Source organism: Pinus tabuliformis, chromosome 1_2, assembly GCF_031772625.1.
Source record: "Pinus tabuliformis cultivar Carrire ecotype Pingquan chromosome 1_2, CPIR1, whole genome shotgun sequence".
In the NCBI taxonomy this organism is placed as follows: Eukaryota; Viridiplantae; Streptophyta; class Pinopsida; order Pinales; family Pinaceae; genus Pinus; species Pinus tabuliformis.
Window position 1 is genome coordinate 541,107,221 of NC_142298.1, and position 13,621 is coordinate 541,120,841.

Here is a 13,621-nt window from a genome sequence, read left to right on the forward strand (position 1 = left end):
CAGTTCTCTTTAGAACCAATGGAGGCAATCCCAATATGAAAGAGCAGAACCAATGAAAAGATTGGTTGTTGATGATGAATGGTGGGATAGGGTGAAGTACCTCTTGGCATTTACTAAACCAATTGTGGATTTGTTCTGCATATTTGACACATATGTCTAATTTGGGAGAGGTGTATGAGGGCATTGATTCCACGATAGAGAAGATAAAGGTGGTTATAAATGCCAAGGAGAAGGACTCAGATGAAGCCTTTTACAGAGAAGTACAAGATATATTGACCAAAAGGTGGAACAAGATGACCACCCCATTGCACCTTTTGGCATATGCAGTGAATCCAAAATATTATTCTGCAGAGTTGTTAGTGATCCAAAAATAACTACACCAAAACAAAGACCCAAAAGTTTCACAAGAATTTTAACAAGCTTTTAGAAAGCTTTTTGTAGATTCTAAATTGGGATTCGAAATCGTTCAAAGTTTGCTCACTTTGTGGGGGCAGAGTGTTTTGATGTTGATATTGATTGTATGCAGGACAAGACCAAATTAAGTCCAATTGGAACTACCATGGTGGGGAACTCCCACATATCCAAAAATTGGCCATCAAGATCTTCTCACAAGTTGCTAATCCCTCTTCAACAGAAAAAAATTGGAGTACATATGGCTTCATCCATTCGGTGAAGCAAAACAGATTGGGCTCCAAGAAGGTTGAGGAACTAGTGTATGTTCATTCAAACCTTCGCCCTCTGTCACACAAGAGTGACAAATACAAATTTGGGGCCACCAAACTATGGGATGTAGAACTAGAGTTTCCTGACTTGCATATGACATTAAATGTCAGGTATCATACGAATTTTTTTTATGAGAAAGCACCAATAGTTGGATCTTCAAGTAGACATGGCAGCAATGCTCCCATTCTTGGAGAGGATGTGGTTCTTAGTGACATGAATGAAGACATGTGTGATGATATGTAAATGTCATTTATGATGTTGTTTTAAACTTTTGAACAATGAACATTGAATACCATAATATGCCTTATGAATTATGAATAATGATAGTAGACTATCAGTCATAGTTCATTTTGTACTTTGTACTATCTAATGTGCATTATTAATTTTGGTGATGATGTTGTAACTTGTCATGTTGATGATTGAAATTTGAAACGCAAACTTGATGATATTTTGAATCATGAATATTATAATAATCATTAATGATGATGACAATGTTTATGTTGAATTGATGATGATGATAGATGATAATTGATTATGTATTTTTATATATAGAATCTAGATTCTAAGAGATGATTGGTAATATGAAATTCTTATTTTGCTTTCTTTATATGTGTGTGTCTGTGTGTCATTTCCTTGCCATATCGTATCCAAATATTTTGAAAATTTGCTGTATCTGTTTCAAACCCCATATCCATATTTGTTCTTGTATCTGTTTCAATGCAACTTAGGCCTAAACCTGAGCCCAAATCTTGTAACTTTACCTCTTTCACATTGCCTTGCTTTCTACTTGAAAATATTAAAAAATATACAGGTGCTTGGACTATGACTTAAAAATTCTTATGTTGAATCTCTTGCCTAATGAAGGTTAATAGATGACATCAAAACTTGGTTCTTATGAGTGATTCAGAAGAATAAAACTCACTGTTAGGCTAAGTTTAAATGTAATAATGAATAGTAATGGTCTTCGTTTTGTTAGCCTAACATAGATGTAAGTTCCTATTAATCTTAGAAAGGGACTCTCAGAGATATAGCATATGCTTACATGGAGGAACACATATAGAGATTAATATTGGCTTCGAATGCAAGCCAAAAGTTGGTTAAATCACACAAGCTTTTGTTTTGCATTTTCCAATCCAAGCACTTCCCAAATATCAGCTTCTTGTTATTAACACTGATATAACTATGAATGCAACCAAACCATATATCTTCCTTATCAACTTAGGAATCAGACACATCAATCCCAAGCAATTATTTGAAAATCTTGAGATTAAATCTATTAATATAAATGTAACTACCAAGCAATTTAATAAAGAATGAATAGCCTATACGCTTGTCAGTGCAAGCCTCAACATATATATACCTGACCAGTTTTCTGTATCCTTACTTGGCTCTAGCTACTACACTTCAATTTCAATTGGCGGAACACTGATTCAGATGTGCGCTCTAATTTTATGATACAAAGATTGATCCCAAATCAGGACCTTTCTGTTTCCTTGAGAATAATGTGTGTGGATTTGCACTTAATTTTAGCAATCATAAAGTATAAAGCGAGCTATTGTATCTAACCCAGCTTCCTTGTAGTAAGCTGCAAGTTGATCCTGGATGTCATGCCAGGATCCATCAAGAGAAGCTAAATCCATCAAAAATGCAGCCTGGTCAAGAGCCACCTGTGGAGTTTCATTAGACAGAGGAATCAGCAGCTCAGTTACAACATTTATGATGTGCATGAAATCCGGTTATACACAAAATCCATCTACCTGAGCAGGTGCCTTCCCCTTTTGAATATCCTCACGCCTTCCCTCATCTGTAACTCTTTCTCTCATGTATTCAATTTGTTCGTCTCCCCAGCCTGCAATTTTAGCAACTTCCTGCATACAGCCTTCAAAATCTTGTTAACTCTAATTGGTCTGCAGGGAAGGAGTCCACTTCTAAAGAACCTATTTTAAATAATGTACCTCATATCTGCAGCCTATTGTCCACCACGGTAATTTTAATGCTACTTTGGCAGCATCCTTAGCTTCAAGCTTACGACCAATTCTGCCATATAAAGTGTAGAATTATCACCATAGGAACATGATTATCTCTCTCTATATATATGTCTGTGTGTGCGCATGTGTGTGAGAGAGAGAGAGAGATGATTAAATGATTAAAAAGAATCTCAAAGTCGAATCCTATGGTATTCAAGCAATATTTGGCTGTGAATGATAGTGATAAACAAGTGCTCAGCCCTATTCTACTTACTTCAGAAAAAGCTCTGCATTAAACACGAATGGCCGACCAAATCCAGGAAAGTGCTTCCTATTCACGTACAACTCTCCTGTCACCAATGCAGAAACCTTCATACATAAACCATAAAAAGTTTTAACGGTTAATTTTGAAATATAATCTTATCCACAATCAACAAAATTAAAGTCTATTCATGTTTACCTGGTCGCCTCTTTCCAAATGACCCAATGCAATACGCTCAAATACATCTGGAAACAATGCAACCTGGAATAAAGCACATCATGTTTGAATTAAGTTTCTGAGATCTCATTGTAAAACATGAAGTTTACATAATGCTATCATAATAGCAGTCATGATCAAAGTTCAAGAAGTCTCCACACCATAACCCATAATTTAGGTCAAGTAACAAAAGCAAAAGGTCTATATGTTTTCAGAATTGAAGTAAAACAGAAGTTAGTGAGAGTCACTGTTCACATGTTATTCAAAGAGTAAGCATCACAATTAAAGTTAAGCTGGGATATTGTAAAGTTTTTAATGCCAAACCAGAGTGTTTTGGTGGGCCTTACTACAGAAAATATTGTGAAAATGTTATGATCCTCAAAGGTGCAATGATAAATGGATGTGCTCATACAATTTTAGACTCATAAAATGACCATTCATGGATTGGGGTAGACAGGCATTTATATAAAGGCACTCAAATCTCCATACATCTTTTAGACCCTTGACAATGTTATGGATTGGCACGATACTGGACAGGAATGAAACATGTTATGTTGCAGCCAATGCTATCAGAACTGGACCAGAACTGACAGAACCAGCCGATCCGACCAATTCCGAGGCCATATAGGTCTGATTGAGGGTTCCAAACCAGAAATGGCTGGTTCTGTATAGTTGTGGCTAGGAACTACTAAAAATCAAATTCAAAAAATAATAAATTGTTACCCACCAAAAGTAGGTAACCCATAGGAAAAAAAATTCTTCTCTTGACAGCCAACCAGCAGTCATATGATGATCCATAGATAGTTTTACTTCAGAGCTCTCCACCTATGCTACACGTAGTGCTCTCTCCCATCTAGCATACTTCTTGAAGGAAGGGGTCTGCTGAAAAATGTAACTAGTGTCGGTCTTCATAATTGTATTTGCCAAAAGAAAATTTATTGTAAAAGAAAAATATTATTGAAGAATGGGCTTCATGCTTTTTCATTTATTTTCTAGGTCATAGCCTCCATTGAAGGCTTATAGGTTTTGTCAAGAGTCAAAAAGAGCCATTGTCATATTTATTAGACCCTTCTTGGGCTTTTGTATCATGTAAAAAAAAAAAATTTTGAGTCAAAACTGTCATTTGTCACCTCCACACCAAGTCGGCCGTGTCCTCATGAAGTCGGCTTGTATTAGGGCTATTTGACCCAGTAGAAAGAGTATATATAGAAAGGCAGCTCGACTCATTTGGAGCACACACTCAACAAGTTCGATCTACAAGAAAAAGAGGTAGAAAAGAAGAGTGAAGTTGAGGAGAAAGAAGGAAGAAGTTGGGGAAGACAAGAACCGAGTTTTTGGGCATCTCTCTCTCACACGTGCAAAGTTACTGGACTGAAGTTGGGGCCAAAATTTCTGAATCAACTACAGGTCCAAAATTCTGAAGCTGGGGGCTGAAATTCTGGATTGAAGTTGCATCTGAGAAGCTGACACTTGAAGACTTTGGCAGGGATCATCTATTGGAAGGAAGGGATGACTTGGTGATTAGAGGAGGTCTTTGTCTAGGTCTAAAGGGTCTTGGATTATCTCATCTTGATTTGAATCTACTAGTGGAAGAATTGGACTGGGTTTTCCCCTTGGAGGGGTTTTGACTTGCCTGAGTGCCTATATATTGCGTCTCTTGTTCTTGTGGCCTTCATATACATTTAATTTGGTAATTGCTTGATGAAAGATAATATAACATAGAAGTAAAAGAAGCCAACATAAACCACAAGTAATTATCAAAGAGGAATCAAACCCTAATTCCTATAAGCATTGATTTCTCAATAGGGTCATCTATCAAAAATCTGCACTGACCAATTTTGTAATCATGTGCTTTCATTTAATGTTAAGGACATACTAATGTGGATCACAGGTCAATTTGGATGATTGATTGCCCTTGATTGTATCCTTGTTTCCACACTTCACTTGGGAGGTTATACTTTGCCCCGATTCTAGTGTGACCTCCCTTGCGACCCTTTCTTCCAGTATTCAGGAGGGGCAAGAATAGGAGGCATTGATTGATATAGCATGCCCAAGGTAACCCATACTTATCACTTTCCGTTTGTCCCTTATTTTCATTTCCATTCTTTGGGTTGATTGTCATTGATCATTGGGAAAGGCATCCTTTATCCACATCTCTAAGTCAAGGCTTGCAAACTTTGCCCTAAGAGGTTGATGCAGCTGAAAAAAAGATAAAAGCATATGTCAAGGCTTGCAAACTTTGCCCTAAGAGGTCGACGCAGCTGAAAAAAAGATAAAAGCATATGAAGCCACAAAGGAAAAGAAAAAAACGAAAAATGCAAAAGATGAATGGGACAAAACATAAGCACATGAGCAAAAGCCTAGCATGAGCTCTACCCCCTTCATTAGCCATCACCCAATCCCAAAGCATTCATGCTCTAACTAAATAAATGAATTTATGAATGTCAAAACCACAATGAACAATAAATTGCTACAACTTCAAGGGGTATTGGAAAAGCATAAAAGCAAGCTAGTTACCCAAGCTATACAAGAAAGAAAAGTAAAAGGCATACCATACAGGTGGAAAATTGTTAATTTTAGGTATATTCTATGCTAGAGCAATTTATTTCAATTTTCACAGTTAGCTCAATATCTTTTCCAGATTAGCAATCACATTAGCATTAAAGTAAACTACAAATAGAACATCAATATAAATCGCAAATGACAAGACAAGACAAGAGGACACAAGATGTGGCACCAGCCAATGACAAACCCCAATGTGGGGAAACCCTTGCTCAATTCTTCTTTTATGTTCTTCAATAGTTTAGCAGAGAAAGAGAGAGAGATAGTACATTTACAACAGAAGTCAACACTTTGACTTTCTATATCTATATGAGATCAGTTGAAGACATGTTGCTTCAACTGATTCTCCAAGGTGACTCCTTCACCTATCATAGTGTTGCATCTTGTCCACTTGTTGCACCTCTACGTACTGCACCATGCTGCACTAATCATGACCATGCTATGCACTTCATGTTGCTGCTCCTGTCACTGAGCTGCTCCAATCATTGAGCTGTTCTTTATCACGGATCTGTACCCAGTGTTGTACTCATTGCTGATCTGCACTCAATGTCTGCTATGTTGCATTTTATTATGGTTGCACCTGTCACTTGTTGTTACATCATGCAGCAATAAGTATATCAGCCTTAGCTGCTTGCTATGGCTTGCAGCCTAGCAAAGCAGCTAGGCTATAGTTCCTGATTCCTTCCAGCAGACCTTTAAGCCATTGCTGCCACATGTTATTGCTGCTGTCCCATTGTACCATAGCTGCCACATGTTATTGCAGCTGTCCCATTACTAGCACATTACAGCTCCTATGTGACAGTGTATAGAATCTCCTTATCAATGAAGAGACCTCTCCAATTAAACAAGCCAAAGCACAAGTTACCATACTTTGCACTTCTGTTTATGGGCAGTGTTTTGGTCACTGGTTAGGGCTCCCTCTGTAACCTACAGCAATCCAAGTCATGCCCAAAACAGACCTTTAATTTGTGCGGCCTCCTCTTCTTTTCAAGTTATGTGACCTCGCTGTTTGAGGAGGCACCTACAGCTCTTTGATTGATCCTCAAAACAGCACCTACAGGCCTGCAGCCTAGTCACAACGGAACAGTTCCTTACTCAGCCTGTTTTAGGAGGAATCCCTGCATTTACTAACCCAGAATAGTCCCTTACTATTGCAGCCCTCCAGCATGGTGCTTCAACCCTCCTTCGAGCACTTGGTTACCTGAAAATGTCCCTTCAAACTCGCTGGCCTGTTTTCCTAACTGCAGCTAGGGCACCCTTCTTAGGACTGTGGCTAGCTTTTGTCTCCTTTTCTTTGTCCCAAGCACAGTCTCCTTCGCATCAATTGTAGACCGAATGTGAGCCTTCTTCTTGCTGCGTGTAGACTTCTCCATGACAGCTTCTAGGGCTTCTTCCATGTAGGAATTTACAGGGTAAGTTCCACAGAAAGAATACCAAAAGGACACCGCTCACAACCAGATCTCAAATCAATACACCAGTATTTTTGACGTGGTTAAAACCCTCAGAGTGCAAGGAGGGAAACAGTCCACGGCCTGTCCCAACGTGGGTACTACAGGCAATTTATTAATCAAAGAATGAAAATTTACATAAGCTTCTCTCATGCACGGATTACCCGAACAATGACCCTCCATGCGCTTTAAATAGAACTCATGGACCAATCGGGTGTCAAGCCACGGATCAAGTGTCGGTAATACCGAGGTGAGAGTGAACCGTCGGATCACTACATATCGTGACCGTCGGATTGTAAGTTACAAAATGTACAACGGTAAAGAAACACACTTTACCTAACTCTAACCTAACTCTATACTAGACCAAGTTGAACTTAACTATATCCTATGTGTCGGAATATCCTAACATCCCCCCTTAAGAACAACTTGGGATAGGATTGAAGGATTTACAAATATGACACAATAGGAGAAGGAAGGAGGCACTAGAGCCTATCCCCCCTTAGTGACAACTTCCTGAACTCCAAGCATATATCGAAGTTTAGTGAACTTCGCCTCTGTGAGAGCCTTTGTGAAGATGTCTGCAACCTGATCATCTGTTGGACAATATTGCACTTCAAGAACATGGTCATGAATGAGCTTTCTGATGAAGTGCATGTGTAGTTCAATGTGTTTGCTGCGCTGATGCTGGACTGGATCTTTGCATAGCTGAATGGCACTTTGATTATCACACCAAAGTGTGGTTGAATGCTGCTGCTCAAAGCCAAACTCTGATAGGATCTGACGAAGCCACAAGGCTTCCTTACTAGCTTCCACGGCACCACGATACTCTGCTTCTGCTGACGAAAGAGAAATGGCAGCCTGTTTCTTACAAGCCCATGTAATAGGTCCTGAACCAAGAGTGAAGACATAACCGGCAGTAGACTTCCGATCATCAGGGTCACCAGCCCAATCAGAATCAGTGAAACCAACTAACAGAGGAGCTGCTTTGGCACTGTAATGAATCCCAAACTGTACTGTACCTCGAACATAACGAAGTATTCTTTTAGCTGCTTTCCAATGACTTTCACGGGGGTTTTGCATAAAACGAGCAACAAGGCCAACAGCAAAGGAAAGATCAGGACGAGTATGGGTTAAATACAAGAGTTTTCCGACAAGTTGACGGTATAAGGTAGCATCAACTTCAGGAGAAGTACAAGAGACTGAAAGTTTGACTCCAGACTGAAAGGGAGAAGGGGCTGGCTTACAGTCTTCCATGTGAAAATGACGAAGAATATCACAAGCATACTTGGACTGGGAAAGGAAAATACCCTCTTGGGATTGCAAGACTTGAAGACCGAGAAAATAGTGTAAGTGTCCTAAGTCTGTCATTTCAAATTTCTTTTTAAGGCTGGACTTCACATGGTTTATAAGGTTGGGATCACTACCAGTAAGAATAAGATCATCAACATAAAGAACAAGGATGATAAGAGAGTTGCCCACTTTCTTGGTGTAGACAGTATTGTCAGAATGACACCTAGAAAAGCCAGATTCTAAAAGAAAGCTATCCATTTTGGCATACCAAGCCCGAGGAGCTTGCTTGAGGCCATAAAGGGATTTCTTAAGTCGACAAACAAGGCTGGAGTCTGTTTGTATGAAGCCAATGGGTTGTTCCATATAGATTTCTTCCTGCAAGTCCCCATGCAAGAAGGCAGATTTAACATCCATCTGATGGACTTCCCATTTTAAAGAGGCAGCAAGGGAAAGAACAAGGCGGATAGAGTTCATTTTGGCAACAGGAGAAAAGGTTTCAGTGTAGTCAATGCCTTCAACCTGTGAAAAGCCCTTAGCAACGAGACGAGCTTTATGTTTATCAACTTTCCCATCTGGTCCATACTTGGTTCTGTAAACCCATTTACATCTAACAAGTTTGCGTCCCTTTGGTAGAGGAACAAGATCCCATGTATCATTTGTCATCAATGAATGATATTCTTCATTCATAGCTGCTTCCCAATGTGGATGGCCTGAAGCTTCTGCAAAAGTGTCAGGATCATGATTTACTGGAGCTTGAGCCAGTAAAGAAGAGGCTCTTTCAAACTGAGAACGTGTACGTCGCTGATCTGTAGGATCACCGGCAAGATCACCTGCTGCATCCCGAGTAGCACGGACCCATCTAGTTGAGGATCCTGAGAAGGTGGGGGAGGATTATCATCCTCGCTTTCATCATCTGAAGAAGAAATGTTTTCAAAGATAGAAGAGATAGGAAGAGGTGGCACATCCGCCGGACTAGGCTCGCAGGCCGATTTATTTTCATCAAATTTTACATCTCTTCTAATGATAACATTTTTGGACTTAAATGGAATAAGTCTATAACCTTTTACATCTTCAGAATATCCAACAAAAGTACATTTCTCACTCTTAGGTTCTAAAGCTTTATGCTTTTCATCTGGAATATGGGCCCATGCTTCACTTCCAAACACACGAAAGTGACTTACATCTGGTTTAATGGAACTCCAAGCTTCTTCTGGAGTGATATTCTCTAGAACCTTAGTAGGAGTGCGATTGATTATATAATTTGCACAATTAATTGCTTCGGCCCAAAAACTAAGACTGAGTCCTTTAGATTGCAGCATACAATTAGCCATTTCCTTTAAGGTGCGATTTTTCCTTTCAGCTACACCATTTTGTTGTGGAGTGTATGGAACAGTATGTTGCATTTGAATTCCATTTTCGGTGCAAAAGTTGATGAATGTGTTTTTAACATATTCTCCACCATTATCAGTTCTTAGCTTAAGAATTTGATGTCCAGATTGTTTTTCAACAAATGCTTTGAAGGCCAAAAAAGTGGTAAATACTTCGCTCTTGAGTTTTAAGAAGTATACCCAAGTGCGTCTGGAGAAATCATCAATGAAAGTTAAGAAGTACTTGCAGCCAGAGAATGAAGCAACAGGAAGAGGACCACATAAATCACTGTGCACAAGCTGTAAAGGGGCTGAGGCGTGCCAAGAGGCACGTTTGTCAAAACTGTCCCGATGATGTTTTCCGAGTACACATCCGGAACAAACACCATCTCTGCAAGATACCATAGGAAGACCTGTCACCATATTTTCTTTACATAGATGCTGAAGGGAGCGATAGTTTAAGTGACCAAATCGCTCATGCCAAAGTTTGCTCACTTCATCATTATGAGCAACAAATACTGAGGGAAGATTGGATGACCCAAAGTTGTGAAACTTATACAACCTTTTGGAATCATCAGCAAGACCAGTAGCTAGAATCTGTTTAGGATCTTTTAGATCCTTGATTACAACATCATGAGGTGAAAATTCAACAATTTTACCTTCACCTGAATGAGTTATCTGATAGACAGATAGAAGGTTGCAGGATAAGGTTGGAACACATAATACATCATTAAACTGACCATTGTCTAGATGAACAGTTCCAGTCCCTACAACATTAAGAGATCTATCATCACCAATATATATATTTTTGGTGTTACAATCATTTAAAGAAGAAAACATGGCTTGGTTTTTGGCCATGTGACAAGAGGCTCCAGAATCAATGAGCCACTCATGAGAATGAGAAGAAGAAGAAGATACATTTAATGCATAACCAGACTGAGATGATTGACAATGACATGCAGAAAGTGCCATTCCGGAAGTTGAAGTTGAAGTAGGCTCCACATGGATGTTATGTTTCTTCATTGCGGCTTCCAAGGCTTCCATCTTCTTAAAGCATTTAGATTCTAAGTGGCCATCTCGATTACAAAAGTTACAATGTCTATCAGTCTTCTTCCATTTGTTTTTATTGGTCTTATCATTTTGCTGAAATGATCTTTCATTTTGAGGCTGAAATGGTTTAGGACCATTCTTTTGAGGATATGACTTCTTAGGATTCTTTGAATTTGGTTGCTGCTGGGCGGCTAACGCTTTCGTGGAAGAGTTTCCAAGATTAAGAAGACCAAGGTGTAAGAGTTTTTCTTGTTCTCTTATTAAGGAATCACAAAAGGAGTCAAAGGAAGGGGCTTGTAGTCTTGTCCTTGACAAATGAAAGCTTCCCTTGTAGAATGGAAAGTGGAAACAAATACAGAGTAGGCTGGTCCCAACTTAGTAAGGATGGAATAAATAAGGTTACCATCTTCTTTCTTAACTTTAACACCTTCCAGAGATATCTAAGGTTCTTGAATTTGGACAAGAAATCTTCAATGCAAGAAAAATTATTAGGATCCAAAGTAAGCAGCTCATTTTCAAGTTGATGGGCTCTAATTTCATTTTTAATCCCAAAAACTTTAGCAAGTTTTTCTAATGCTTCATGAGGAGTCTCAAGTTCTGCAATGTGGAATCTAAGATCAGGAGAAATAGACATCCCTATCAAACCACGTGCTTGATCTTGTCTATTTTCCCATTTTGCCGCCTTGTCTTCATCTTTTGGTTTCTTCTCTTGGTCTGTGGCTATTCTGAAGAGACCTTTACTTCTAAGTAAATCTTCCATGTAGGCTACCCATTGGAAGTAGTTAGTGCTGTCAAGAATGACTTGGCATGGACTTTCCATTTTAAAAAAAACTGAAGCTGAAGATGCTGAAAGTAAGTGTTCCAATGGATAGATCTCGAAAAAATAGGCGGTTTTAAAAAAAACGGCTCTGAAAAAGGCTTCCGGATGAAGAAGTTATGGCTTTTTGAAAAATAATTGTTGAAGTTGCCGGCAAAGTGCGCGAATGTGCGGGAATGAAAAAATCCGCCCCCACAAAATGGAGACTTGAACCCAAGACCTCTACTCTCTTAAAATAGCTTTGAACCAATTGATCTATACAAAAAATTTGAGAGAGAGAGAGAGAGAGAGGGGGGGGGCCTCGGTTTGCGTGCTTGCCTTGAGAAAGCTCTTTTTCCCTACAAAACACAAAACACAAAACCCAACACGAATATGCAAAGAAAAACGAACCTTGCGGCTCGAAGTTAGCTTTAGCCAAAAAACTAGAAATTTAAAAAAAAATCTCAAAGTTAGCTTTAGCCGAAAAACTAAATATTTTTCTCAATGTTTCTGATTTTCCGAGATCACACTAAGGTGCAGGGAAAAGAGCATACGCATGAGAAAAATCCTTCCTTTCTGTTTCTGATTTGCCCAGATCGCACAGAGTCGCAGGGCAAAGAGCATACGCAGAAATGAAAGGTATAGATCCGGTTAAAAAAAAAGGCTAAATAAACTGAGACCGAAATAAGCAGAGAGAAAATAACAGTAAACTGCAAAAAAAAACACTGTATACCTCCCGATCTGAAAAATGACGCAGCTAGGGCTATCGGAAACCTTTTCGCGTGAAACGAAAGGGGTTCCTCACTGGAACAGATGCTCCGAACGCAACAGAGCAGTCCTCTCGGCCCGAAAGCAGTCAGAAACAGCAGATCTAGGAAACGACAGCCGCATGCAGTTCTACCGGCTTCAGATTTGGATCACCAACGGACGCGGCCCTCAAATAGCTCTGATACCATGTAGGAATTTACAGGGTAAGTTCCACAGAAAGAATACCAAAAGGACACCGCTCACAACCAGATCTCAAATCAATACACCAGTATTTTTGACGTGGTTAAAACCCTCAGAGTGCAAGGAGGGAAACAGTCCACGGCCTGTCCCAACGTGGGTACTACAGGCAATTTATTAATCAAAGAATGAAAATTTACATAAGCTTCTCTCATGCACGGATTACCCGAACAATGACCCTCCATGCGCTTTAAATAGAACTCATGGACCAATCGGGTGTCAAGCCACGGATCAAGTGTCGGTAATACCGAGGTGAGAGTGAACTGTCGGATCACTACATATCGTGACCGTCGGATTGTAAGTTACAAAATGTACAACGGTAAAGAAACACACTTTACCTAACTCTAACCTAACTCTATACTAGACCAAGTTGAACTTAACTATATCCTATGTGTCGGAATATCCTAACATTCCATAGCTGCATTTAGATCTAGGGCATCATTCTTACATAGGCCAGCATATACTCTTAGTGTCTCTCCTTCACCAAAACCCAAAGACATGGAGAGGAGGAGATCACATGAAGAGTATGTATGAGTGTATCAAATGACTTCAGGTCCTCTTCTATTTATACTAAAACGTAGAGATTGAATAGACGTGACTGTTGGGCTTTTGAGCCTGCATAAATTGTTGTCCGACTTGACAATTTGTCTTATAACACAAATAAATTCATAACTCCATGAATACTTATCGGAATCAGATGATCTTTAGATCAATCCTACACCTCTCGATGAGAGGGATCCAAGAAAAATATCAGCGACCATAAATAGGATAACCCACATGGATTTTGGCCCTAGTTGCCAATTTTAACACCCCCTCTCAACTAGGGAGAACTCCATCCGCTGATCCATATGTCCAACTGTACTATCTCTGCCATTAGTGCCCTGCACTGCTCTACTCAGCGCTGCCCTGCTCAGCTCTGCTCAACTCAGCTCTGC

General features: G+C 39.5%; 1 protein-coding gene across 5 annotated transcripts in view; it reads right to left on the reverse strand.

Annotated features, from left to right (window-relative positions):
- Positions 1-1,971: 1,971 nt before the first annotated feature.
- Positions 1,972-13,621, reverse strand: part of LOC149206731 (protein IN CHLOROPLAST ATPASE BIOGENESIS, chloroplastic-like) — a 226,915-nt gene continuing 215,265 nt past the window's right edge. For 4 of the 5 annotated variants that reach the window (XM_089395546.1, XM_089395544.1, XM_089395543.1 and 1 more), the window contains 5 exons: positions 3,151-3,213; positions 2,965-3,059; positions 2,679-2,760; positions 2,481-2,591; positions 1,972-2,390 (listed from right to left, as the gene is read on the reverse strand). In XM_089395546.1, the coding sequence (XP_089251672.1) occupies positions 2,250-2,390; positions 2,481-2,591; positions 2,679-2,760; positions 2,965-3,059; positions 3,151-3,213 (492 nt within the window). In that variant the 3' untranslated portion in view covers positions 1,972-2,249. Of the gene's footprint in view, positions 2,391-2,480; positions 2,603-2,678; positions 2,761-2,964; positions 3,060-3,150; positions 3,214-13,621 lie in introns of all 5 variants that reach the window. The other variant, XR_016252586.1, reaches the window with a different exon arrangement.